General features: G+C 42.3%; 1 protein-coding gene across 1 annotated transcript in view; it reads left to right on the top strand.

Moving 5' to 3' along the window:
* LOC311280385 (ryanodine receptor 3) overlaps positions 1–27,620 on the top strand; it is a 160,942-nt gene that overhangs the window by 83,986 nt on the left and 49,336 nt on the right. Inside the window, exons 42-69 of the mRNA XM_084392502.1 lie at positions 5,135–5,249; positions 5,322–5,454; positions 6,233–6,336; positions 6,737–6,872; positions 7,479–7,665; positions 8,396–8,504; positions 8,599–8,719; positions 13,245–13,414; positions 14,280–14,500; positions 14,570–14,660; positions 15,429–15,569; positions 16,528–16,691; positions 16,955–17,033; positions 18,529–18,618; positions 18,699–18,845; positions 18,981–19,043; positions 19,749–19,824; positions 20,605–20,731; positions 20,807–20,922; positions 21,029–21,096; positions 21,701–21,822; positions 22,102–22,151; positions 22,231–22,291; positions 23,526–23,764; positions 24,042–24,123; positions 25,121–25,251; positions 25,561–25,872; positions 26,092–26,332. Of these exons, the coding sequence (XP_084248628.1) occupies positions 5,135–5,249; positions 5,322–5,454; positions 6,233–6,336; positions 6,737–6,872; positions 7,479–7,665; positions 8,396–8,504; positions 8,599–8,719; positions 13,245–13,414; positions 14,280–14,500; positions 14,570–14,660; positions 15,429–15,569; positions 16,528–16,691; positions 16,955–17,033; positions 18,529–18,618; positions 18,699–18,845; positions 18,981–19,043; positions 19,749–19,824; positions 20,605–20,731; positions 20,807–20,922; positions 21,029–21,096; positions 21,701–21,822; positions 22,102–22,151; positions 22,231–22,291; positions 23,526–23,764; positions 24,042–24,123; positions 25,121–25,251; positions 25,561–25,872; positions 26,092–26,332 (3,696 nt within the window). The remainder of the gene's footprint in view (positions 1–5,134; positions 5,250–5,321; positions 5,455–6,232; positions 6,337–6,736; positions 6,873–7,478; positions 7,666–8,395; positions 8,505–8,598; positions 8,720–13,244; positions 13,415–14,279; positions 14,501–14,569; positions 14,661–15,428; positions 15,570–16,527; positions 16,692–16,954; positions 17,034–18,528; positions 18,619–18,698; positions 18,846–18,980; positions 19,044–19,748; positions 19,825–20,604; positions 20,732–20,806; positions 20,923–21,028; positions 21,097–21,700; positions 21,823–22,101; positions 22,152–22,230; positions 22,292–23,525; positions 23,765–24,041; positions 24,124–25,120; positions 25,252–25,560; positions 25,873–26,091; positions 26,333–27,620) is intronic.

Here is a 27,620-nt window from a genome sequence, read left to right on the forward strand (position 1 = left end):
GTCAGGGGTCGGGTTAGGCACTTAGTTGTGATGTCTAAGGTTAGGGTAAGCGGCTAGAGATTGCATTGTCTCAATGAATGTCCTCATAAAGATAGATGTACAAGTGTGTGTGTGTGTGTGTGTGTGTGTGTGCTCAGCGTACTTTTCTGCCACTGCCACTTGATTATATCCACTTGCCAGGTCCAATGTGGAAAACCAACACACTCCACATAACTCATCTAAAGATTCTTCAATTCTAGGCTGTGGATATGAATGTCTTCTTGTTTTAGTATTCAACTGCCTATAATCCACACACATCCGAAGTGATCCATCCTTCTTTACAATCACAATCGGTGACGAATATGGGCTGCAGCTCTCCCTAATTACATTCTGCTCTAAGAGTTGTTTAATATGAGCTTTAACCTCCTCATATTGAGTATTGTCATATTTTCACTTTGACCAACTGGAGCATCGTCTAACAATGGGATCTGATGTTCAATCAAATCAGTTTACCCCAAATCCCCACTTTCTTCAACAAAGAAGGCACAGAGGCATATTTACTCAACGGCCCCTATCTCGCACCCAGCGCAATTGACTTTGAACACGACGCATGTTTCATTCCTATTTTGCACCCGACGCACAGCGGACTTTTCCCTCCACAGACGCACGCCGGTAAATTAGGGAATGAACTTGCACTCCCGGGGGCGGTTCAGCGGAAAGAGGAGGCGTGTTCCGGCGCAAACGTTCCCTGGTGCTATTTTGCAGTTTCAGAAAACAATTCCGCCACAGACCAGGAAAAACTTTCTAGTCTAAAAAGTCTAAAGTCAGTGGTGCGTTGCGCATTTTATTCAGATGCTATTTTAAGGGCGCATGCTTGGCCATAATCAATGTAGCGTGTGCACAACGCACACACACTTTGCTTATCTCATCTACACACAGACGCAGCAGTTCTCATTTTTAGAAAACCATACATTATTACAAGGAAAAATATTACCACACGAGGGAAATCATTGTTGTGTCCATGAAGATGTGAAAGAATAGGCATAAATCTAGCTTACACATTTACCCAAATTATTATACGCCTGTTTAACCGAAGCTAATTTGGGTGTGTTTCTCCATCCCTAATGTCACTTCTCTGTGTTTTACGGCCCTGGCGAGAACGTCGGTCTCCTCGGCTGTGAACCGCTCCTGGCGTGCGTCTGGCAAATCCGCCGTTATAATAGCAATCCGCCATGGAACAAGCGCGCCTGCTCTTAAAGGAAATGTGAGATGACGCTCTGATTGGTTTATTTCACGTTACGCCCAAACCACACCTATGAGTAATGAAGCGACTTCAGACCAACACATTTTAGATTTGCGTCGGGAGCAAGAGTCATTTATCCCGCCGGGGCCCAAGCCAGTGCCCGAGATCCGCCCAAAAAGTTACTTGCGTTTCAGATCATTAAAATAGGGCCCAATAACTTCCTGGCCTTCCCCTCCTATTCCACATTCAACAGAGGACAGTTAATGGTCCTAACTTGTTGAGCGGCTGTTACCCCTGACTGGGCCACATTACTTTGCTCAATAAAAACCGTACAATTTTGTTCTTCCTGTACTGGGGTAAACTGAATATCGAGATCCGCTCCACTGACCACCACTTCAGCCCTATGTACAGACGCTAGTCGAACATGTGGGTTCAAAATAACACCACTAGTCCCCGCATTCATAATTGGGACCAGCAACTCTCCTTCTTCTGGGGACACTATTGAAGCTATAACTAAAGGATCTGCTGGTAAACTCCCCTCACTCTCTATCAGAGGCTCTAAAAGCAAAGACTACTTTGGGCCAACAGGTTAACAAAAGATTGATTTTGTGTATCGTACAATTGACAGATTTCCAACACCTGTTTCAAAGAAACTGCATCATAGAACTTTTCAAATACTGAGACCCAAATTGTTGCTAAAAAAACGTTTCTTTCGCTCCCTAGTCTCTGGGTCAGATGTGTCCTTCACCACCAACACCCCCTGCTTTGGAAGAATTTGGTCATGGATATATCAAACTCTAGATAACCCACACATGGGATATCAAGGCCGTTTGCTGCTTTTAAAGGGATACTTCACCTCTGGAAAGATGAATGTGTATTTAAAATGGGTCATTTATGTAGTAGAAATGTGAAATTATTTTTGAATTTGGAGCTTTCTAGACTGAGAAAAGCCTGAAAATGTATTTTTGGCTTATGTGGATGAAAGACAACAACTCCCGCTGCCCTACGAGGCCACTCCCAAGCCACGCCTACCGGTAAGAGCGCGCAGTTAAACAACTAGGCTAGGCTACTAGTGAGTCTCCGTGACGAGTCTGCCCGGGATTTCGAGATCGCCCAAAATGTCCGGGATTTGGCTTTTGCGTTCTACAGTCGCCATTCATCATGTTTACTGTGGCGAGCAGGACGAGGCTGAGGGCCGTGGGAGAACGGCGCGAGGAAAGAATGTCAATCAGAGTCAATCAAACTATTTATTTGAACACCCCCCATCTTCACAACAGTGACTGGAAATTGACCCACCAATTGTTTAAACATTTCCGGTTCCTTGAGCCACAGAGCCAGGGTAACCCCTCACATACGGGGTGGCTCTCCACAGCGAGGGGTGTTCGTTTAACGGCCCAGGCCTTTGAGCTTGAGTATTGGAGTATTGGTATGTGTCTCTGCTGCCCCCATACTTGCCTGGGGTTCACAATCTCAGTACGATAACGCTCAATATGTCCCACTTTCTGACACTTGAAGCAAATAGGCTGTCCCGAGGGATCAAAGGAATACAATCTTCGTGACCGTTCCCTCTGCTGCCTGTTAAAGGCTTGCAAATTGGACATTTCTCCAGTTAAATCACTTAATAATTACTTTCGCTGACTTTTCACCATACCTAACAGCTCTACTAACATTGGATCTGAACTCTGTTCTGCAGTCACTGCTTCACTATCTAGCGTACTGAAGTTCTCAGACCCGAATGATGTATCCGAAACACTCGCCCCATCACCAGCCCACTGAACCGCTTCTTTGCCGACATCAAGGAATGTTAAGCTTTGGTTTCTGTCTAATCATTCTCTGCAGAGTTCCTTACTTCTCATATTCTCTGCAAACTGATCCCTAAGCATTACATCCTCTTCACACACACCCCTTGGATTACAACTTTTTAGTTCTTTTAACAAAGCCATTAATGCATGTGAGAACTCAGTTGTGACCCCGAACCGCAAAACCAGTCACAAGGGTAAAATGTTTTTAAATGGAGATTTATGCATCATCTGGGTTAGGGTTATGGAAAGCTGAATAAATAAGCTTTCCATTGATGTGTGGTTTGTTAGGATAGGACAATATTTGGTCGAGACACAACTATTGAAAATCTGGAATCTGAAGATGCAAAAAAATCAAAACATTGAGAAAATCTCCTTTAAAGTTGTTCATTTATGTTCTCGATTGTGCTGCATTCACTCACACAAATACATGTTTTATATATTTACGGTAGGAAATTTACTAAATATCTTCATGGAACATGATCTTTACTGAATATCCTCATGATTTTTGGCATAAAAGAAAAATCGATAATTTTGACCCATTCATTGTACTGTTGGCTATTGCCACAAATAAACCCGTGCGACTCGAGACTGGTGACGCGATCCAGGATCACAATTAGCATTTCAGTTTTCCCTAGTTGCCTTTTACTGGTCTCTGCAATGATTGAGCACTTCCAAATACTTCAAGCAGAGCTTCAGAAATTCCCTCTGGACTGGAACGTGTTTCCTTAGATCTATAACTCTTAGATCTATAGCCTGACCATCTAAGTGTTCCCATATGTAATAAACTGCCTAGTCTGGAGTAAATCTACGGGCCTTTAACACACTTCTCAGGTCCTCAATTCAATCACTTGAAGATTTACCTGTATACACTTTACATCTCTTCTCTCTTGGTACTTAAACCACCTCTACCGTTGTTGTGTTTCGTTCTTGCCACACAGTCCCAGAGTCCATTACAGCACTCCTTGACAGTTCCTCATTCTCAATCGCCAGTCTATCCGCCTCTTCCTTCTCCTGCGCTAGTCTCCTCTTTAGGCCTGCCTCCATTATGATCCCCTGTGACACTGATCAACCGCAGTCCTTAGCCCTTATTTGCCGATTGTGTCCGTCTTCACCACGGATTTGATTTAATTTGTCCCAAAAACCGCCCCAAAAAAACACAACAACAGAAGAAAAAAAAGTAAAAAAAAGTACCCCTAAATTAGATCCCATCCTCGTCGCCAGAACTCTGTTGTGTGAGTGCTTACACTGACCACAAGGTACTAAATTATCTTAATAAATACTCCTTTTATTGACACAAGTTCTTAAAAATCTGTTTTAAACATCCACCCTCACTCAGGAATGGCATGAAACAGATAATAAATCCTTTAAAGAAAGAAATTGGGATCTGGTCCTCGGGAGCGCTTGCAATAGGCTAGTTGCACGTGGCCGCCATTTTGGATTTCGGATCAGCGAGTGTGTGCTAAGACACTTCCGGTTTCGCATTACGCCCGGTGCAGGGAGCCGGAGAAAGCCGAAATGTGTCTTTTATAGTTGTTTATAGAATCATTTATCACTTAAAATACTACTGAGATCCATATTACTATCACACGAGCCAATGGCAATTAAATGCACGGATGCATAGTCAGATGCATTCTGTGTGCATTCTGCTTGCACCGGCAGGAACAAAGGTCTCAAAATGCAACCATTGGTCGCAGTCTGGAACCATGTGATATAATAGGTGGGTGTGGCTCTGAGGCTCCGCCTTCTTTCTGATGTAAATCTTCTCCGGTTCATTTCTCCTGTTCAGTCTGTCGAGGTCAGATGCCAGTAAAAACATGAACACACTGGAGAGACGCTTTATAGTAGAAACTGAAGTAATTCTAATTGAAATCTAGTGTATATCTAAGTGTGGACGGCGTCAGGATGTTTGCTAACAGTGAATCGCTGCTAATGCTTCAAACTTCTTTTTACCCCTAAGCAAAGAATTAAAAAGAGCTTCGGCGTGAGTATATCAGGGCCTTAAACTGGTGCTGAAACTGAAATGATTCAGAGAACACAAGAAGATAAATGTGTTTTGGCATGAAACTCACCCATCGCCATGCGTGTTTAATGTGTGTGTTGTGTGTCTCAGCGACATCATGAATAATAAGGTGTTCTACCAGCATCCCAACCTGATGCGAGTGCTGGGAATGCATGAGACCGTGATGGAGGTGATGGTGAACGTGCTGGGAGGAGGAAAGTCTCAGGTGTGTGAGAGACACAAACATCAGTACAGAGCTGTTCTTGTTTTCCAGCGCTAATGTTTCCGTGTGTGACAGGAGATCGCCTTCCCCAAGATGGTGGCGAGTTGCTGTCGGTTCCTGTGTTACTTCTGTCGCATCAGCCGTCAGAACCAGAAGGCCATGTTTGACCACCTGAGCTACCTGTTGGAGAACAGCAGCGTGGGGTTGGGTGAGTGAGTGTGTGTGTGTGTGTGTGTGTGTGTGAGAGAGAGAGAGAGTGAGTGTGTGTGTGTGTGTGTGTGTGTGTGTGTTGCATCAGCACTCGTCACTTGGGACAGAATCCCACAGCACTGAGTTGTTAGATGAGTGTGTTGAGATTGTGTGTGTTTGCAGCGGTCCATACTGCACTCTGCTGGTGAGTGTGAGTGTGTGTGTGTGCGTGCGTGTGTGGGTGTATCTACTGCTGAACACAGCAAGTCCCAAACATGCGTGTAAACAAATAAAATATGTAATCTTTTTTGTATTTTATTTTAATTTTATTAAAAAAATTATTTATTTTAATTTTAGTTTTACATTTTTATGATTTAATGAAGTGTTTGATTTTGTTTTTGCTGTATATTTTCAAATGATTTGTTTTTATGTCTTAATTATTTAGTAGCGTTTAATTTGAATTGTTTTTATGATTTAATGAATTCATAGTATTATTTTTTATTACATTTTTTTTTTTTATGATTGAATGGTTTTTATGATTTAATTTATTAGTAAGTGCTTTATTTTTATTTAGTGTTTAATGTTTATAATTTAAGTATTAGTTTGTTATTTTGATTTGTTTTTATTTTTTAATTATTTATTGTTACATTTTTACGATTTATTAATTATAAGTGTTTTGTTTTTATTATAAAATTATTTACACTTAACATTTTTCTGATTTACTGCATGGTTTGCGATTCCTGTGCAGCCCATGTGAGTGAGTGTGTGCGTGTGTGTGTGTTTGTTTGCGTTGACAGCGTCTCCGGCCATGAGAGGATCCACTCCTTTAGATGTAGCGGCTTCATCAGTGATGGACAACAACGGCCTAGCGCTCGCGCTGGAGGAGCCCGACCTGGACAAGGTGTGTGTGTTTACACTCTGATATCATCAAGGTGTGTTTACACTCTAATAACCTAAAAAGCCTCGGTCTCCATCTAAAAATCTCTATGAACGAGAGCATAATAAAACGCGGATAAATCAACCCATTAACTTACGGTAAGTCTCCTGGGCTTTCGTTGTCAGTTGCACTCGTTACTGTTGCGTGTCCTCAAACTGGCAACCCGAGTGAGCGTCGAGTCTGAGGAGGCGGGGAAACAACGATCTCTGATATTTTGAATTTGGACTGCAGTACCTATTTCGACCACTAGCTGTCATTATTACAGACTGCACCTTTAATCTGCTCATTTGAGCGTCAGACATGTTGTGTGTTATGATGCTGGTGTGTGTGTTATGATGCTGTGTGTGTGTGTGTGTGTGTGCAGGTGGTGACGTATCTGGCCGGCTGTGGTCTGCAGAGTTGTCCGATGCTCCTGGTCAAAGGGTATCCAGACATCGGCTGGAACCCGATCGAGGGCGAGCGTTACCTGTCCTTCCTGCGGTTCGCTGTGTTTGTCAACGGTAAATACACACACAGGTTTTGTAAGGACATTCCATTGGCCTAATGTTTTTTATACTGTACAAACTGTATATTCTCTCCCCCTACACTAATCGACCCCTAAAGCTACCCATCTTACACACACACACACACACACACACACACACACACACACACACACTAACCAGACCCCTTAACCTTCCTATCTCACACACACGCACACACACACACACACACACACACACACACACACACACAGACCCGACCCCTAAACCTACCCATAACACACACACACATACATACTGACACACACACACACACACATACTCAAAGAGACACACACTAACCTGACCCCTAAACCTTCCCAATTAACACAATTATTATGTTTATTAATCAGTTTCCTATGTGAGGACCAGCAAAAGTCTCACAAAGTACAGAATCTCAAGTTTTATTATCATTGTGGGGACATTTGGTCCTCAGAAGTATAGCAAAACATGCCCACTCTCTCTCTCACACACACTCACACTCACACACACTCTTTCAAAAACATATAGACATTTGTAATGATTCCGACTGGCAGTGTATGTGCACCCTTGCACACGTCAAACTGTGTGTGTGTGTGTGTGCAGGTGAGAGTGTGGAGGAGAACTCGAGTGTGGTGGTGAAGCTCCTGATCCGTCGCCCAGAGTGTTTCGGACCGGCTCTGAGAGGAGAAGGAGGACACGGGCTTCTGGCGGCCATGAAGGAGGCCATCAACATCTCAGAGAACCCGGCGCTGGATCTGCCCAGCACAGGCCCCGCTCACGCTTCAGACGTGTACGTGTGTGTGTGTGTGTCTGAGTGTGTGTGAGTGTGAGTGTGAGTGTGAGTATAAGTATAAGTATAAGTATAAGTATAAGTGTGAGTGTGAGTATAAGTATAAGTGTAAGTGTAAGTGTAAGTGTGAGTGAGTGAGTGAGTGAGTGAGTGAGTGAGTGAGTGAGTGAGTGAGATTGTGTGTGTGTGTGTGAGTGATAGTGATAGTGATAGTGTAAGTGATAGTGATAGTGATAGTAAAATGATCAAACGAAATGAAACCGGAAAGAAACTGCGCTACTCATTTCTGCTTCACGGACCGTTTAATAGTTCGGACCAATAATAGACAGAAAAGCTAATTTTGCTTTTGAATTAATATTAAGACATTATGAATGATAATATTTAAAGTTAATTTTATCCACACGTCAAATTAAGCTCCGTGCTTTATTGTTATCCCACAGCAACTTAGTGCTGCTGCCCTCAAATGTTAGTCTGGAGCCTGTGAACTTAAAATAAAACTGCACATTGTAATTTATTTACGTTAAGTCCATTTTTTATCAAAGCATTTGTCAGAATGGAAATGTGAATAATTGCATTGCAAGGTGATTTAAGGTGTGCCCCTAAATTCTCTGCTTGCGCTCTTAAAATGTTAAGTCAGTGGCTACAGCGCTCCTTGTAAAAAAAGTTAGTCTGGAGCCCTACACACACACACACACACACACACACTCATCCTTCTCTCTCTCTGCTGCAGCTCCACTGAGGGCGATGAGGAAGAGGAGGTTGTTCACATGGGAAACGCGATCCTGTCGTTCTACTCGGCTCTGATTGACCTGCTGGGCCGCTGCGCTCCAGAGATGCACGTAAGTCTCACACACACACGACTAGCTCAGGGATGCGATCGATCCTGATGACTGGCTGATTGAGTGTGTGTGTGATGTTGATCTGGTCTCTCAGCTGATCAATAAGGGTAAAGGTGAAGCTCTGAGGATCCGGGCGATCCTGCGCTCTCTCGTTCCCACTGAGGATCTGGTCGGCATCATCAGCATCCCTCTCAAAATGCCCACCGTCAATAAAGGTGACAAACTCTCTCACATTTCTTGTGTTTTGTGTGTGTGAGTGTGTGTTTTGGTGAGTGAGTGAGTGAGTGAGTGAGTGACAGTGCGAGTGACAGTGTGAGTGATAGTGTTAGTGACAGTGATAGTGTTAGTGAAATTGTGAGTGATAGTGTTAGTGATAGTGTGAGTGATAGTGTTAGTGAAATTGTGAGTGATAGTGTTAGTGACAGTGATAGTGATAGTGTTAGTGACAGTGATAGTGTTAGTGACAGTGTGAGTGTGAGTGATAGTGTGAGTGACAGCGATAGTGTTAGTGAAATTGTGAGTGATAGTGTTAGTGACAGTGTGAGTGATAGTGTGAGTGACAGTGTGAGTGATAGTGTTAGTGACAGTGATAGTGTGAGTGATAGTGTTAGTGATAGTGTGAGTGATAGTGTTAGTGAAATTGTGAGTGATAGTGTTAGTGAAATTGTGAGTGATAGTGTTAGTGACAGTGTGAGTGATAGTGTTAGTGACAGTGTGAGTGATAGTGTGAGTGACAGTGTGAGTGATAGTGTTAGTGACAGTGATAGTGTGAGTGATAGTGTTAGTGATAGTGTGAGTGATAGTGTTAGTGAAATTGTGAGTGATAGTGTTAGTGAAATTGTGAGTGAAATTGTGAGTGATAGTGTTAGTGACAGTGATAGTGTTAGTGACAGTGTGAGTGTGAGTGATAGTGTGAGTGACAGCGATAGTGTTAGTGAAATTGTGAGTGATAGTGTTAGTGACAGTGTGAGTGATAGTGTTAGTGACAGTGTGAGTGATAGTGTGAGTGACAGTGTGAGTGATAGTGTTAGTGACAGTGATAGTGTTAGTGAAATTGTGAGTGATAGTGTGAGTGACAGTGATAGTGTTAGTGATAGTGTTAGTGAAATTGTGAGTGACAGTGATAGTGTTAGTGAAATTGTGAGTGATAGTGTTAGTGACAGTGTGAGTGATAGTGTGAGTGACAGTGATAGTGATAGTGTTAGTGAAATTGTGAGTGATAGTGTGAGTGACAGTGATAGTGTTAGTGATAGTGTTAGTGAAATTGTGAGTGACATTGATAGTGTTAGTGAAATTGTGAGTGATAGTGATAGTGTGAGTGACAGTGATAGTGACAGTGATAGTGTTAGTGACAGTGATAGTGTTAGTGAAATTAAGAGTGATAGTGTTAGTGACAGTGTGAGTGATAGTGTTAGTGACAGTGATAGTGTTAGTGAAATTGTGAGTGATAGTGTTAGTGATAGTGTGAGTGATAGTGTTAGTGACAGTGATAGTGTTAGTGAAATTGTGTGTGATAGTGTGAGTGATAGTGTGAGTGATAGTGACAGTGATAGTGTTAGTGATAGTGTGAGTGATAGTGTTAATGAAATTGTGAGTGTTAGTGATAGTGTTAGTGACAGTGATAGTGTTAGTGTTAGTGAAATTGTGAGTGATAGTGTTAGTGACAGTGTGAGTGATAGTGATAGTGACAGTGACAGTGATAGTGATAGTGTTAGTGATAGTGTGAGTGATAGTGTTAGTGAAATTGTGAGTGTTAGTGATAGTGTTAGTGACAGTGATAGTGTTAGTGAAATTGTGGGTGATAGTGTTAGTGATAGTGTGAGTGACAGTGTGAGTGATAGTGTTAGTGACAGTGATAGTGTTAGTGAAATTGTGAGTGATAATGTTAGTGATAGTGTGAGTGTTAGTGATAGTGTTAGTGAAATTGTGAGTGATAGTGTTAGTGATAGTGTTAGTGATAGTGTGAGTGATAGTGTGAGTGACAGTGATAGTGTTAGTGATAGTGTGAGTGACATTGATAGTGTTAGTGAAATTGTGAGTGATAGTGATAGTGTGAGTGACAGTGATAGTGATAGTGACAGTGTGAGTGATAGTGTTAGTGACAGTGATAGTGTTAGTGAAATTAAGAGTGATAGTGTTAGTGACAGTGTGAGTGATAGTGTTAGTGACAGTGATAGTGTTAGTGAAATTGTGAGTGATAGTGTTAGTGATAGTGTGAGTGATAGTGTTAGTGACAGTGATAGTGTTAGTGAAATTGTGTGTGATAGTGTGAGTGATAGTGACAGTGATAGTGTTAGTGATAGTGTGAGTGATAGTGTTAGTGAAATTGTGAGTGTTAGTGATAGTGTTAGTGACAGTGATAGTGTTAGTGTTAGTGAAATTGTGAGTGATAGTGTTAGTGACAGTGTGAGTGATAGTGACAGTGACAGTGATAGTGATAGTGTTAGTGATAGTGTGAGTGATAGTGTTAGTGAAATTGTGAGTGTTAGTGATAGTGTTAGTGACAGTGATAGTGTTAGTGGAATTGTGGGTGATAGTGTTAGTGACAGTGTGAGTGACAGTGATAGTGTGAGTGACAGTGTGAGTGATAGTGTTAGTGATAGTGTTAGTGATAGTGTTAGTGATAGTGTTAGTGATAGTGTGAGTGATAGTGTTAGTGACAGTGATAGTGTTAGTGAAATTGTGAGTGATAATGTTAGTGACAGTGATAGTGATAGTGATAGTGTTAGTGAAATTGTGAGTGATAGTGTTAGTGACAGTGATAGTGTTAGTGATAGTGTGAGTGTTAGTGATAGTGTTAGTGAAATTGTGAGTGATAGTGTTAGTGATAGTGTGAGTGATAGTGTTAGTGACAGTGTTAGTGACAGTGTGAGTGATAGTGATAGTGTTAGTGAAATTATGAGTGATAGTGTTAGTGACAGTGATAGTGATAGTGATAGTGTTAGTGAAATTATGAGTGATAGTGTTAGTGAAATTGTGAGTGATAATGTTAGTGACAGTGATAGTGATAGTGATAGTGTTAGTGAAATTGTGAGTGATAGTGTTAGTGACAGTGATAGTGTTAGTGATAGTGTGAGTGTTAGTGATAGTGTTAGTGAAATTGTGAGTGATAGTGTTAGTGATAGTGTGAGTGATAGTGTTAGTGACAGTGTTAGTGACAGTGTGAGTGATAGTGTTAGTGATAGTGTGAGTGTTAGTGATAGTGATAGTGTTAGTGAAATTATGAGTGATAGTGTTAGTGACAGTGTGAGTGATAGTGTTAGTGTTAGTGATAGTGTGAGTGTTAGTGTTAGTGAAATTGTGAGTGATAATGTTAGTGACAGTGTGAGTGATAGTGTTAGTGACAGTGTTAGTGACAGTGTGAGTGATAGTGATAGTGTTAGTGAAATTATGAGTGATAGTGTTAGTGACAGTGTGATTGATAGTGTTAGTGTTAGTGATAGTGTGAGTGTTAGTGATAGTGATAGTGTTAGTGAAATTATGAGTGATAGTGTTAGTGACAGTGTGAGTGATAGTGTTAGTGTTAGTGATAGTGTGAGTGAAATTGTGAGTGATAGTGATAGTGTTAGTGACAGTGATAGTGTTAGTGATAGTGTGAGTGTTAGTGATAGTGATAGTGACAGTGTGAGTGATAGTGTTAGTGATAGTGATAGTGTTAGTGAAATTATGAGTGATAGTGTTAGTGACAGTGTGAGTGATAGTGTTAGTGTTAGTGATAGTGTGAGTGTTAGTGTTAGTGAAATTGTGAGTGATAATGTTAGTGACAGTGTGAGTGATAGTGTTAGTGACAGTGTTAGTGACAGTGTGAGTGATAGTGATAGTGTTAGTGAAATTATGAGTGATAGTGTTAGTGACAGTGTGATTGATAGTGTTAGTGTTAGTGATAGTGTGAGTGTTAGTGATAGTGATAGTGTTAGTGAAATTATGAGTGATAGTGTTAGTGACAGTGTGAGTGATAGTGTTAGTGATAGTGATAGTGTTAGTGAAATTGTGAGTGATAGTGATAGTGTTAGTGACAGTGATAGTGTTAGTGATAGTGTGAGTGTTAGTGATAGTGATAGTGACAGTGTGAGTGATAGTGTTAGTGATAGTGATAGTGTTAGTGAAATTGTGAGTGATAGTGTTAGTGACAGTGTGAGTGATAGTGTTAGTGACAGTGTGAGTGATAGTGTTAGTGACAGTGATAGTGTTAGTGATAGTGATAGTGTTAGTGAAATTGTGAGTGATAGTGTTAGTGACAGTGTGAGTGTTAGTGACAGTGATAGTGTTAGTGTTAGTGATAGTGTTAGTGAAATTGTCAGTGATAGTGTGAGTGACAGTGTGAGTGATAGTGTTAGTGACAGTGATAGTGATAGTGATAGTGTGAGTGTTAGTGATAGTGACAGTGTGAGTGAAATTGTGAGTGATAGTGATAGTGAAATTGTGACTGATAGTGATAGTGTGAGTGATAGTGTTAGTGAAATTGTGAGTGACAGTGTGAGTGACAGTGCGAGTGAAATTGTGAGTGATAGTGATAGTGAAATTGTGACTGATAGTGATAGTGTGAGTGATAGTGTTAGTGAAATTGTGAGTGACAGTGTGAGTGATAGTGTTTGTGTTAGTGATAGTGATAGTGAACAGAACTGAATTATGAATCTCTCTCTCACTCACTCACTCACTCACTCACACACACACACACACACACACACACACACACACACACACACACACACACACACACACACACACACACACACACAGACGGCAGTGTCACTGAGCCTGACGTGTCGGCCAGCTTCTGTCCGGATCACAAGGCCCCGATGGTGCTGTTTCTGGACCGTGTCTATGGCATCGAGGACCAGAGCTTTCTTCTGCATCTGTTAGAGGTGGGATTCCTGCCGGACCTGAGAGCCGCCGCCTCGCTGGACACGGTCAGTCACAGAAAACACACACACACACACACACAGAACACACATCATCTGATCCCATGAGCCTCTCTGTCTCACCCGCAGCTCTCTGACTGCTGATCGAGTTTAAAACACTAATGCTGCCAGTTTAAGGGATCACTCACTTATGTTCCTAAATTAGCTGTGGGAAACTGTGTACATGATCACAGGCTTTATTGCAGTAGAAGTCAAGTCACGTTTATTTCTAAAGCGCTTTATACAACAGGATTTTTCCTGGGTCAGAAACGGTCTTCGGTGGTGGCCGACAGACACTGTCATCCTTTCGTGCTCTCTTTAAAAAAAAAAAAAAAATAAGACTGGATTTCATAGCTTTGTAAGATAAAATCCTTCTTTGCTAGACCTGATCATTATTTGGTATATAATCATATAATTTTGGCTGTAAAGCAGCTCTACAGAAGACACTTTCAGAGAACTTTTCCTTTTCCTGATTGTAAAGCGCTTTGGGTGTACTGTAGTACATATGAAAGCGCTATATAAATCCCTCATTCATTCAACATTCAAAAGTAACATTCCATAATGTTTGAAAAATGATTGAGTGGAATGTTCCATTAAAGGAGTAGTTCACTTCAGGTTCAACGGTCACGCGTGTTCCGGTTAAAAAATGTATGGTAGGACTTTAAAATCGTCACACATCGTAGTTTTACCTTTTATTTTTTTTGTCACTGGCGTTTGACTTCGTCTTTGCAGGTTTGCTTTGTAAACACTGGGTCGGTACTTCCTCCTCCTTCCAACTGCTTCAAACAACATGATCCTGTAGCTTTCAGAGGAGCTGATGAATCACGTACGGTCTGAGTTCTGTTGATTCATCTCGTCTTCTGTTCATTCCCAGGAGGCTTTGCGCACCACTGAAACGGCTCTGGCCATGAACCGGTACATCGGTTCTGCGATGCTTCCTCTGCTGACCCGCTGCGCTCCACACTTCTCCGGCACCGAACATCACGCCACGCTCATCGACTCCACGCTTTACACCATCTATCGCCTGTCCAAGGGCTGCTCGCTCACCAAAGCCCAGCGGGACGCCATCGAGGAGTGCTTACTGGCCGTCTGCAAGTGCGTACGCCTGCTCGTGTAGATCAGAAGCGGCAGACTAGTTGATTTAACCTCTGACCTCCGTTGCAGGTACCTCAGACCCTCCATGTTGCAGCATCTTCTGCGTCGGCTGGTGTTTGACGTGCCGCTGTTGTCTGAATACTGTAAGATGCCTCTGAAGGTAAACATCATCTGATCATCGCCTTCATACATGACAGAGATTGTGTTTATACTTTCATTATGTCTCTGTAGATTTGAGTTTTCTTCACCGTATCTCAGTTTTATTTCCCCCGGTTATTCTGCAGCGTGACTCCGCCCCCCTTCTAAGTCACTCCCACATTCATCATGCCAGATTTGACTCAGTCCCCACCCCTTATCTAGGCCCCGCCTCTCTCAGAAGCCCCAGCACATGCATTAGATGTTTTTCATGCCACGGCCCCCATATATGATCATTCCAATGCCATTAGGATTAGGATTCCCACCCCAAAAATTAAAGGCGGCAATTGAGGTTACGCATTGACGTCACTTTCCCGCGGGAACACACTCGCTCAGCCGGACTGAGTGGCAGAAGAGCTGCTGAGTGACTGGATTTAATAGGAGAAACTGTGAAAACACGAGTAAAACAAACAACTATCGGTTTAAACTAAAGGTTGGACTCGATATAGTGTTCCTTACGACTTACCAAAGATCCAGTGATCATGGATATTGACATGCAGCCAGTAATCGTTTTTCCAGACATTTATATGAGCCTGATTTCAACGTCTAGGAAATAGATAAAGCAAATTTGCCTGTGAATGCTTTATATGAATACAATATAAGTCTAAATCCGGTTTTGCCACTCAGTCTTTTTGCCACTCAGTGTGTGTAACCGCAGTCACTCCGGCCGATGGTGACGTCACACGCATAACCTCTATATATTTTAATGAGGATGATCGTGTGTGTGTCGCAGCTGTTGACGAATCATTACGAGCAGAACTGGAAGTATTACTGCCTGCCGTCGGGATGGGGAAGCTACGGTCTATCGTCTGAAGAGGAGCTTCTGCTCACCAAGAAGATCTTCTGGGGAATCTTCGATTCTCTCTCTCAGAAGGTGAACAGGGATATTTGCTCGTTTGTGATTGTTGGAGCATGCTGGGTAATTATGTGGCTGTACACTTCCATTCAAAAGTTTGGGGTTAGTAGATTGATCATTTAATGTGACAAGGACACATTTAACCCCTTGTGCTGAACATCCTTTACCTAATTTGGTGTTGAAAATTGCTTGCAAATCTCTCATTAAGCTATATTGTCACCAAATATTAGTCCATAAACTCAGATCAATGAGGCCTATGATCAGTCAGTTCCAAAAAGAAATGCTAAAACCTGTGCTAATTGAAAGAAAACAAGTCGATGTGCAATATTTGTTGATAACAGCATGACGAGAGAATTATAAGCAGTTTTTTGTAGGCACTAACATTAACATTTTTGTGATGGGTCAGTAGGTTTTAGTCCAGTGCAGTAACATTAACTAGTGTTTTCTGGAAAAAGAAAATCTTCTCCAGGTCAAAATGACCAGAATACAACATGAGAGCGAATTGATCAAAAGTGACATTAAATACATTTATAATGTTCTAGATTCTATTTCAAACAAATGCTGTTCTTTTTGAACTTTCTATTCATCAAAGAATCCTAAAAAATAAATTGTATGATGGTTTCCACACAGATGTGAAGCAGCACAATTTTTTTCAACATTGATAATGAATGTTTCTTGAGCATCAAATCCTCATATTAGAGTGATTTGTGGAGGATCATGTGACACTGAAGACTGGAGTAATGATGCTGAACATTCAGCTTTGATCACAGGAATAAATTACACTTTACTGTATATTCACATAGAGAACAGCTGATTTACATTACAATAATATTTCACTGTTTTTACTGTGTTTGATCAAATAAATGCAGCCATGGTGAGCAGAAGAGACTCTTTCAAAAATAAAAATAAATCTCAGCGACCCCAGACTCTCGGCCTGTTATATTGAGTCTTTGACGCTGTGAATGTGTGTGTGCAGAAGTATGAACAGGATCTGTTTAAGATGGCCATGCCGTGTCTGAGTGCCATCGCCGGAGCTCTACCTCCCGATTACATCGACTCGACGCTCAGCACAACGCTGGAGAAGCCGGTGTCTGTGGACGCGCAGGGAAACTTCGACCCCAGACCCATAAACACAGCCAAGTACGTGCGTTTCAGAGCGAGAGACTCAGAGACATTAAAAATGTTATAATCATGTATATGAATGTACACCATGATTCAAATGATCTCTGTCTGATTTAAACAGACTCCTTCACAGATATTAGACATTCAAAAATTCAAAGGGGTGTTTTCAGTCCATGATATGCTCAACCAATGCTCCTATAAAAATAAATAAAATATTTACAAATGCAAATCTGAACATTGGCGGTCTGGGACGAATGACTTTCCTCGTTTTCCTCTCGCAGCATCTGCCTCCCCGAGAAGCTGGAGTTCATCGCACACAAATACGCTGAACATTCTCATGACAAATGGGCCGCTGAGAAGGCGAGTCGATGAAACAGAGCTGTCGTTCTTCTTACATTTCATACAGATGATCGGAGACGAACATGAAGCAGGACAGAAACTCTCTGCATGATGAAGCCTGTAGAATCCAGTTAGAATGAGCCTAAAATTCAACATATCAGGGCAAAAATGCCCCTGGATGAGTTTTTGTCTCATACAGTATTTGTCACGTTATAGTATCACACGAGTGCTGATTTTGTCCCGAATCGCACGAGTGCAAATGTGATATTGATTTTATACAACAGTTCAATAAATAAGAAGTTAATATGGGTATTTTAGACACAATATTGTCTGCTTTTGCTCATTTTGCCAATGAAAATATTACGATTAAAGCCTGAGCAGAACTGTTGTGTGTCTCTGAGGAACACACAGCAATGTTTCATTTCTGAATGAATCCGCGTTTGAGCGAATCAATCGGGTGAACCAATGATTCAATGACTCGTTCATAAAGAGAGCCATTTACTTCACTCCTGAATGATTCAGCTGTTTAAACGAATGAATGAATGATTCAATAACTTACTAATTTAGATGTTTACCTCCACCTACTGGCAGTTGTGGTTTCTTATGTAGGGTATCATTTAAATTTCATATTTCCATATTGATAAAAAAAACATATTAAAGCGATATTTTGAAGAATGTTAAAAATAACTGAGGAATTTCTTAAATTATCTTCTTTTATGTTCCTCAGAGGAAAGAAAGTCATACAGGAATACATATCATGGTGGTTGTAGCCTAAAAAGTGTGTGTAATAAATTCTATGTTCAGTCAAATTTAGAAATTTTGTAATGTATATTTGATTCTTTTCTCATTTAACACAATAAGGACTTTACATTATCTTTTGGGGGTGATTAAATGTTTATTTGTTATTAATTAGATTAATGAATCAGCACATCATGTAATTAATTAGATTCAAATATGTAATTGCTTGACAGCCCTAATACAAATATACATTTCTGAATTGAAAACCGATAAAAATATACACAATATCACAATAACCTTTTTTACACTGCAAAAACGGATGTTCTTCCTTAAATCAAGATACATTTACCGGAATTACGTAAGATATTAAGTCTTGCTTTCTGAAAATTAAGGAAAATTAAGTGAGTTTATGATTAAAACAAGAACTAAAATCTGTCAGTGTGGTAAAAATAATAAAGTAATAATCTTGTTTTTCCTGAAGGCTGATATTTGTTCTTATTTTAAGCACAAACTTAAGTTTGATTTATCTGTACTGACACTATCAGACGAAAACAAAACTTCTGAACAATGACACTTTTTTTCTTCTGTCATTACAGCTGAAATTGTGTCATAATTGAATAAAATTTCAGTTTATTACTGTACAGCTGCTTTGAAACATCTGTATTGTATAGAAATACACAGAGAACACACTAAACATTGACTTTAATTCACTGTAAGCTGCTTTGGATAAATGTGTAAATGCAAGCGTGAAAGATGTTTCCGTGTGTTCGGTGTTCAGGTGCTTCTAGGCTGGAAACACGGAGAAACCGTCGATGAAAAAGCAAAAACTCACCCAATGCTGAGATCCTACAAATCGCTCACAGAGAAGGTACAAACCAGCCCTCAGAACACCCAGCGTTATTTGATCTTTGACTCTCAGTGTGAGTGTTTGTGTGTTTCTGCCCACAGGAGAAGGAGGTTTACCGCTGGACGGTTCGCGAGTCCTTGAAGAGCATGTTAGCGATGGGCTGGAGCATCGACCGAACCAAAGAAGGAGAAACCATGTTTCAGCAGAGAGAGGTGGAGAAAGTGCGGCGCATTTCACAGGCCTCTCAGGTGTCTTTGTGTTTAATCGTTTGCTAACTGTAGAAGTGCAATGATTTAATCAATAAGAGACCAGCAAGCCTCAAATCAGATCATGAACAATGACACAGAACTGATAGATTCACGTTTGCGATTGTGTGTTTTCAGGGTAACGGCTTCAATCCGAGTCCTGTGGACTTGAGCAGCGTCCAGCTGTCCAGAGAACAACAGGTGACGCACGCAAATCATCCAACATCTGGAGATTTGTGCCCACATTGTACAACAGTTCGAATTTATGGTTAACTAAAACTTGAATTAAAAGATGCACTGACATGTCTTCACTGCATAAATTATAAATGAAATATAGATCAGTCCTTATTGAAGCTACAAAAGTTGTTCAGTCAAGAGCAGTGAGTGATTTTCTCTTCTTCTTTGATTATCCTTAATGACAGCAGGTTTATTAGGCTGCTGTCACTTTAAGACCGAATGCCCATGACGCGGATCTGATGCATCCAATCTTCTCACAACTCTTTACGTTACTTTAAGACTTTATTTAACTCCTTTAAGACTGTGCTTGCAAGGATACTCGACAAAACGGGCATTTTTGCATAATTTTGTGTGTTTACTGCACTGCGTTTTCTTTTGTGGCTTATCGTGCTTGAATAGCTTAAATGCATTTGCATGAATAAGTGCGTGATCATATATTATAAAGCTAGCCAGAGGATGACGGGAAAAAAAAACGGATGCTTTTTAACGTGTTAAACAGAAAAAATTAATCGGCATGCGTTAACGCGTTAATTTTGACAGCCTTAATATTACAGACCTGCGTGTTCATTGTATTATTGATGCAAGTGTATTCTAGTAGACTCTGGACTTTCTAGGGCTAATAGAGTCGTTTCTGGGTGGTTTTTCAGTGTTTTGTTGTCTGTTTTTCAGTCGATGGTTGAGGTTGTGGCTGAAAACTATCACAACATCTGGGCCAAGAAGAAGAAGAGTGATCTGGGAACTAGAGGTATAATGTCATGAGTGACGTGTGAATAAGGTCATGCGTGATGTGTGATGGTCATGCGTGACGTGTGAATAAGGTCATGTGTGACGTGTGATGGTCATGCGTGACGTGTGAATAATGTCATGCGTGATGTGTGAATAATGTCATGCGTGACGTGTGAATAACGTGTGAATAATGTCATGCGTGTCGTGAATATGGTCATGCATGATGTGTGAACGTGTGAATAATGTCATGCGTGACGTGTAAATAATGTCATGCGTGACGTGTAAATAATGTCATGCGTGACGTGTGAATAAGGTCATGCGTGAATAATGTAATGCGTGACGTGTGAATAATGTCATGCGTGACGTGTGAATAATGTCATGCATGTCGTGAATAATGTCATGCGTGTCATGTAAAGGTCATACGTGACGTGTGAATAATGTCATGTGTGAACGTGAATAATGTAATGCGTGACGTGTGAATAATGTCATGTGTGAACGTGAATAATGTAATGCGTGACGTGTGAATAATGTCATGCATGTCGTGAATAATGTCATGCGTGTCATGTAAAGGTCATACGTGACGTGTGAATAATGTCATGTGTGAACGTGAATAATGTCATGCGTGACGTGTGAATAATGTCATGCGTGACGTGTGAATAATGTCATGTGTGAATGTGTGAAAAAGGTCATGTGTGACGTGTGATGGTCATGCGTGATGTGTGAAAAAGGTCATGTGTGACGTGTGATGGTCATGCGTGACATGTGAAGGTCATGCGTGTCGTGTTGCGTGTGCTCTCAGGTGCAGGAGGAACTCATCCGCTGCTGGTGCCATACGACACGCTCACTGCCAAAGAGAAAGCCAAGGACCGAGAGAGAGCGCAAGATCTCTTCCGCTTTCTCCAGACCAACGGATACGCCATCAGCAGGTGCAGACGTGTGCGCTTTTACACGCGTGTGCTCGCACGAGGACTGAGTGTAACGTGCCGTTGTGTTTCTCCCAGGGGTCTGAAGGACATGGAGCAGGACTCTTCCTCCATGGAGAAACGCTTCGCCTACAAGTTTCTGAAGAAGCTGCTGAAATACGTCGACTCCGCACAGGAGTTCATCGCTCACCTCGGTCGGTTTCTTCTGTTTGTCTGGAGTCATGCGATTCCCCAGACACTCGTTCTGTCACAGATTCTATTTAGATCTTGAATTAACCGTCACACTCTCGCTGGTTTCAGAGGCGATGGCGGCCAGTGGAAAGAACGACAGGTCACCACATGAACAGGAGATCAAGTTCTTTGCTAAGGTTTGATCATCTAATTGTAATTATATATACATACAGTCAAACCAAAAATTATTAAATGTTTTATATTTGTTTTACTAGTGTGTGCAGGACACTATAGTTCATTTATGTAAGTGAGGAGAGCAAAAAAAAGTAAACTGTGACATATTATTCCCAATAATTCTTGATACAGCGACTACCAGAAAAACGTATAAAGATTTGGGACCATAAATGATTGGGACACTTTGAGCTGATCATGTTTTGCTGAAGTGTGTTTTCTTTAATTGCTAATGCTCTTTTTACACACAGACTGAACACAATGAAGCATTGCTTGGTGATTGGTTGAGCTAAACTGGTATTATCTAATTGTGTAGTTAAATTTAACAGCTGACAGATATTCAACATAATTCATGTGTGAGACAGTCTAACAGAAGGACGGACAAAACCAGTCAAATATCAACTGAGTTCTGCTCATATTTTATTACTATTTTCTAAACTATAGCAAATAAACTGATGATGTGAGAAATGTTGATGGTGTCTGAATACATTTTGGTTTGACTGTATAATATACACATATTCTTCATCATACAGAGTTTAATTTCCTGTTTACCTGTTGTACTTCCTGTAGGTGCTCCTCCCACTCATAGACCAGTATTTTAAAAACCACTCGCTCTACTTTCTGTCGTCGCCCACTAAGAATCTGAGCAGCAGTGGATACGCGTCTAACAAAGAGAAAGAGATGGTCACCAGGTGATGCAGTGTCTTATGACATAATTGATTATGTAAATATGTATCTTGTCGTTAAAATATGTCGATTTAATTGAATTACTTCTTCGGTCGTGACGCATCATTTATAAATGTTGATTTATATGGCCTTTTTTATTTTTTTGTTCCATGGTGGAAATGTTATGTGTTATGATGAATATTTTGGTGGCTAATGACTCAATCAGCAGCGATTCTTCGCTCTTCACTTGTTTAAGCTTGCGTTTCTTCTTCTGCTCACTGTCTTCTTCACTTCTCTGCTGCTAGTCTGTTCTGTAAGCTGGCCGCTCTGGTTAGACACAGGATCTCTCTGTTTGGTAAGATCATCGTGTCTCTCTCTCTCTGTGATATTCTTTGAGTGTTTGGTTTTCAGTGGTTTCTGGTGTGTGTTTGTAGGAAGTGACTCCACCACTATGGTCAGCTGTCTGCACATCCTCGCACACACACTCGACACCAGGTACGAGTCCTTCCATTTCACCGACCTGCATTATATTTCATATTTCTTACTCATTTTGGGGTGCTGATTCCAAAAATGTACCTGTTTTGCTCTGGGATGTCATACGGAGTCGGTGAAAGTGTTTGTCGGATTGCTGAAAATGTCAAACGATATATTGCTTGCGGATGATTGATTTTACTCGAACTTACCACTGCCTTTGATACTGTGGATCATAGTATCCTTCTCTGGCATCTAAAACATTGGGTTGACATCAAGGGCTTAGTTCTTATCTTAAAGACATGACTTTTTCTGTAGCTTTTGTGTAAGTTTTCCTCATCCTCAGCTCCTATTATTAGTTGAGTACCTCAGGGCTCCGTACTGGGCCCACTTATTTTTTACTTATATGCATTTATTTATTAACTTCTGAATTTCTTTCACATTAAATTAAGTATTTTATCATATTTTCCCACTTCTTTGCAGAAGTTAAATGACACATTTTGAATGCTACTTTTTGTTATAAAAATCAAAACAGTGTTTCCTATCTTAGGGTTAGATCTATTTGTTACATTTTCATCTGCTTTTCACATGTATGACAATATTTTATGCCTAATCCTGATTTCAAGGTGAGAATTATGGTGGAAGAAAATGCAATCATGACCCAGATATTCTGTTTTTATTCAAACAGCAACAGAAAAATACAGATTTATTTATTTATACTTATTAACCTGTTTATGTTGAGATGTTTGACATTAAATGGAGTATTTGAACATATTTTTTCACTCCTTTGCAGAAGTTAAATATCACATTTTGAATTTTGTCTAAACATTTGGCTACTTTTGTAAGTACAAGTGCATTAAAGCTGATACATATAATTTGAAAAATCCTCATTCTTATTTTGCGATTAAGAGTCTTTTGATGTTTTTGACCTCAAATTAGGTGATATTAGGGATTTTTTGCAAATCAATATTTTCCAGATCCAGTGCTGTGTTATTAAAGGTTAACTTTTTTTACTCTACTAAAGCATAAAAATACCATAATATGTTTGCAGATATTTTGGAAACATGCTAAACATGCCCTTAAACTGGCAACCTGCGTAAGCGTCGAGTCTGCGAATTTGGACTGCAGTACCTATTTTGACCACTAGCTTGTTTGTCTTTATTACCGACTGCACCTTTAATGCCCTGATTTCGTATGGATATGTTAATGAGATCAAGCTGATTTTTTGGACTGTGGTGACGGATGGTTTCTCTCGCAGGACCGTGATGAAATCCGGATCCGAGCTGGTCAAAGCCGGTTTGAGGACGTTCTTCGAGAATGCAGCTGAGGATCTGGAGAAGACCTTGGAGAACCTGAAGCTGGGCAAGTTCACTCACTCGCGCAGCCAGATGAAGGGCGTCTCGCAGAACATCAACTACACGACCGCGGCTCTGCTGCCGATCCTGACCGCGCTGTTCGAACACATCACTGAACATCAGTTCGGCTGTGACCTGCTGCGTGAGTCGCTGCACAACAACACGCTAATGTCCAAAAGGGAGATTCTTTCACATGTTGAGCTCATGCTGACTCGGTTTACTTTCTAAATTCACATTCCTGCTCTTATTGAGCGTTTTATGATGTTATTATAAACAAACAAAAAATGCTCTGAAACATCTTTACTTTTCATTAATGTTAAGTAAATAAAATTGATTGGAAATGTCATTTAGGCTTACTTTAAATGGCCCTTGTGATTAAACTGAACTCTAATGCTTGTGTTTTCTGTGTGTTTTCTCAGTGGATGATGTGCAGGTGTCGTGTTATCGAATCCTGACCAGTTTATACGCGCTGGGGACTGGAAAAAACATCTATGTGGAGCGGTGAGCGGATCCCAGAGTCTTCTTCACCTGAAGCTGATGCGTTGGACATGCTCTTATGCTGTGTGTGTGTGCGTGTGTTGTGTGTGTGTCTGTGTTGTGTGTGTGTGCCTGTGTTGTGTTTCGTGTTACGTGTGCGTTACATATGTTCTGTGTGCGTTACGGGTGCGTTACATATATTCTGTGTCTGTGTTATGGGTGTGTTACATGTGTTGTGTGTGTGTGTGTGTGTGTGTGTGTGTGTGTGTGTGTGTGTGTGTGTGTGTGTGTGTGTGTGTGTGTGTGTGTGTGTGTGTGCCTGTGTTGGGTTTGTTGTACGTGTGCGTTACATGTGATGTGTGTGTGTGTTATGGGTGTGTTACGTGTTGTGTGCGTTACGTGTGTATTACATGTGTTGTGTGTACATTACACGTGCGTTACGTGTTGTGTGTGCATGTTACCTGTGCCTTTTTCATGTGTTGTGTGTGTGCAATGTTGTGTGTGCGTGTTGCGTGCGTATGTTGCGTGTGTTGTGTGCACGTGTTACACGTGTGTGTGTGTGTGTGTGTGTGTGTGTGTGTGTGTGTGTGTGTGTGTGTGTGTTACGGGTGCGTTACATGTGCTGTGTGTGCGTGTTACATGTGTTATGTGTATGTTACATGTGTTGTGTGTGTGTGCATGTGTTGCGTGTGTTGCGCGTGTGTTGTGTGCACGTGTTACACGTGCGTGTTACGTTACGTGTGTGTGTGTGTGTGTGTTACGGGTGCGTTACATGTGTTATATGCGTGTTACATGTGTTGTGTGTGTGTGTACATGTGTTATGTGTATGTTACATGTGTTGTGTGTGTGTGTACATGTGTTATGTGTATGTTACATGTGTTGTGTGTGTGTGTGTGTGTGTGTGTTTGTGTGTGTGTGTGTGTGTGCATGTGTTGCGTGTATGTTACATGTGTTTTGTGTCCGTGTGCTTGTGTTTTCTTGTTGTGTTGGTATGTTGTGTGTGTGTGTGTGTGTGTTGCAGGCAGCTCCCGGCGCTGGGCGAGTGTTTGGCGACTCTAGCGGGTGCGATGCCCGTTGCCTTCCTCGAGCCACTGCTCAACAAACACAACCCTTGCTCTGTGTTCAACACAAAAACGTCTCGTGAACGAGCCAGTGAGTCGCACACGCCGCACTAATGCACTTACTGGGGTTCATTCGGTGACGCACGGGTGCAAATCTGTTGTTTTTATTGCAGTTTATGATGATGATGATGAGCCATATTTGAAGCTACCTGACAATAGCCAATTAACACACCTGTGACGCATCAGTTCAACTAGACATTCATGCACCAGTTTGTTGCATCACCTGAAAACCATAAACAGTCTACAGATCTTACTGTGTGTGTGTGCGTGTGCATGTCCGGGTGTGTGTGTGTGTGTGTGTTCGTGTCCGTGTCCGTCCCTGCGTGTGTGTGCATGTCAGTCGTAGGGATGCCGGAGAGCGTGGAGGAAGTGTGTCCTGAGATGCCTCGTCTGGACGCTCTGATGAAGGACATTAATGACATGTCTGAGTCTGGCGCCCGATACACAGAGATGCCTCACGTGATCGAGGTGGTTCTGCCGATGCTGTGTAACTACCTGTCGTACTGGTGGGAGCGAGGCCCGGAGAACCGACCCGGCGTCTGCAGCTCCACCGTCACATCAGAGCACCTGAGCCTCGTCCTGGGGAACATCCTGAAGATCCTCAACAGTAACCTGGGCATCGACGAGGCCTCCTGGATGAAGCGCATCGCAGGTGAGCAGAGCTGCGAACACACACACTCCTGCATTCAGTTCTGCGGGAAAACTTTTGTTCAGTTAACACTAACAAAGTTAAAGCAGATATTCATCTGCACAGACACTGCACTACACTTTCCCTGCTGGATAGCAGTTAGTACAGTGGTGTCAACGTGTGTGTGTGTGTGTGTGTGTGTGTGTGTGTGTGTGTGTGTGTGTGTGTGTGTGTGTGTGTCAGTGTACGCTCAGCCCATCATCAGTAAGGCGCGGGCCGACCTGCTGAAGACTCACTTCTTGCCCACGCTGGAGAAGCTGAAGAAGAAGACAGTGAAGGTGGTGTTGGAGGAGGAGCTTCTGAAGGCCGAGAGCAAGGCCGACACCCAGGAGGCGGAGCTTCTGATTCTCGACGAGTTTGCGGTTCTGTGCCGAGACCTGTACGCCTTCTACCCAATGCTCATCCGTTACGTGGACAACAACAGGTGACCCGACACACACACTGAGACATGTAACATCATCAGATAGAGACACATGAGGTCATCAGATAGAGACACGTGACGTCATCAAATAGAGACACGTGACATCATCAAATACAGACACGTTGGTCGCTGGAGGTCCTGATGGGGCCAGCACGACAACATCATCCGCAAAAAGCAGAGACGAAATCGTGTGGTCCCCAGACCGGACACCTTCTGGCCCCTGGTTGCCCCTACAAATTCTGTCCATAAAAATGATGAACAGAATCGGTGACAAAGGGCAGCCCTGCCAGAGTCCAACGTACACCGGGAACAAGTCTGACTTACTGCCGGCAATGCCTCGCCACCGAGGAGCTTCTTGACTACCTCTGTGACTTCAGCCCGGGTGATGGACGAGTCCACCTCTGAGCCCTCAGCCTCTGCTTCCTCAATGGAAGACGTGACGGCGGGATTGAGGAGATCCTCGAAGTATTCCTTCCACCGTCCAACGACATCCCCAGTTGAGGTCAACAGCTGCCCACCTCCACTGTAAACAGTGTTGGTAGGGCACTGCTTCCCCCTCCTGAGGCGCCGGACGGTTTGCCAGAATCTCTTCAAGGCCAACCAATAGTCCTTCTCCATGGCCTCACCGAACTCTACCCAGGCCTGATATTTTGCCTTCACAACCACCCGGGCTGCAGTCCGTTTGGCCTGCCGGTACCCGTCAGCTACCTCAGGAGTCCCACAGGCCAGCCAGGCCCGATAGGACTCCTTTTTCAGCTTGACAGCATCCCTTACTTCCGGTGTCCACCACCGGTTTCGGGGATTGCCGCCTCGACAGGCACCGGAGACCTTACGGCCACAGCTCCGAGCGGCCGCGTCGACAATGGAGGTGGAGAACATGGTCCACTCGGACTCAATATCTCCAGACTCCCTCGGGATCCGGTCGAAGCTCTGCCGGAGGTGGAAGTTGAAGATCTCTCTGACAGGGGACTCGGCCAAACGTTCCCAGCAGACCCTCACAGTACGTTTGGGTCTGCCGAGTCTATCCAGCTTCCTCCCCCGCCATCGGATCCAACTCACCACCAGGTGGTGATCAGTTGACAGCTCCGCCCCTCTCTTCACCCGAGTGTCCAAGACATACGGCGGGAGGTCGGATGAAGCGACCACAAAGTCAATCATCGACCTCTGGCCTAGGGTGTCCTGGTGCCACGTGCACTGATGGAGACCCTTATGCTTGTTCGTTATGGACAAGCTGTGTCTAGCACAGAAGTCCAATAACAGAATACCGCTCGGGTTCAGATCCAGGGAGCCG

The sequence above is a fragment of the Rutilus rutilus genome (genome assembly GCF_951802725.1).
Source record: "Rutilus rutilus genome assembly, chromosome: 21".
NCBI lineage: Eukaryota > Metazoa > Chordata > Actinopteri > Cypriniformes > Leuciscidae > Rutilus > Rutilus rutilus.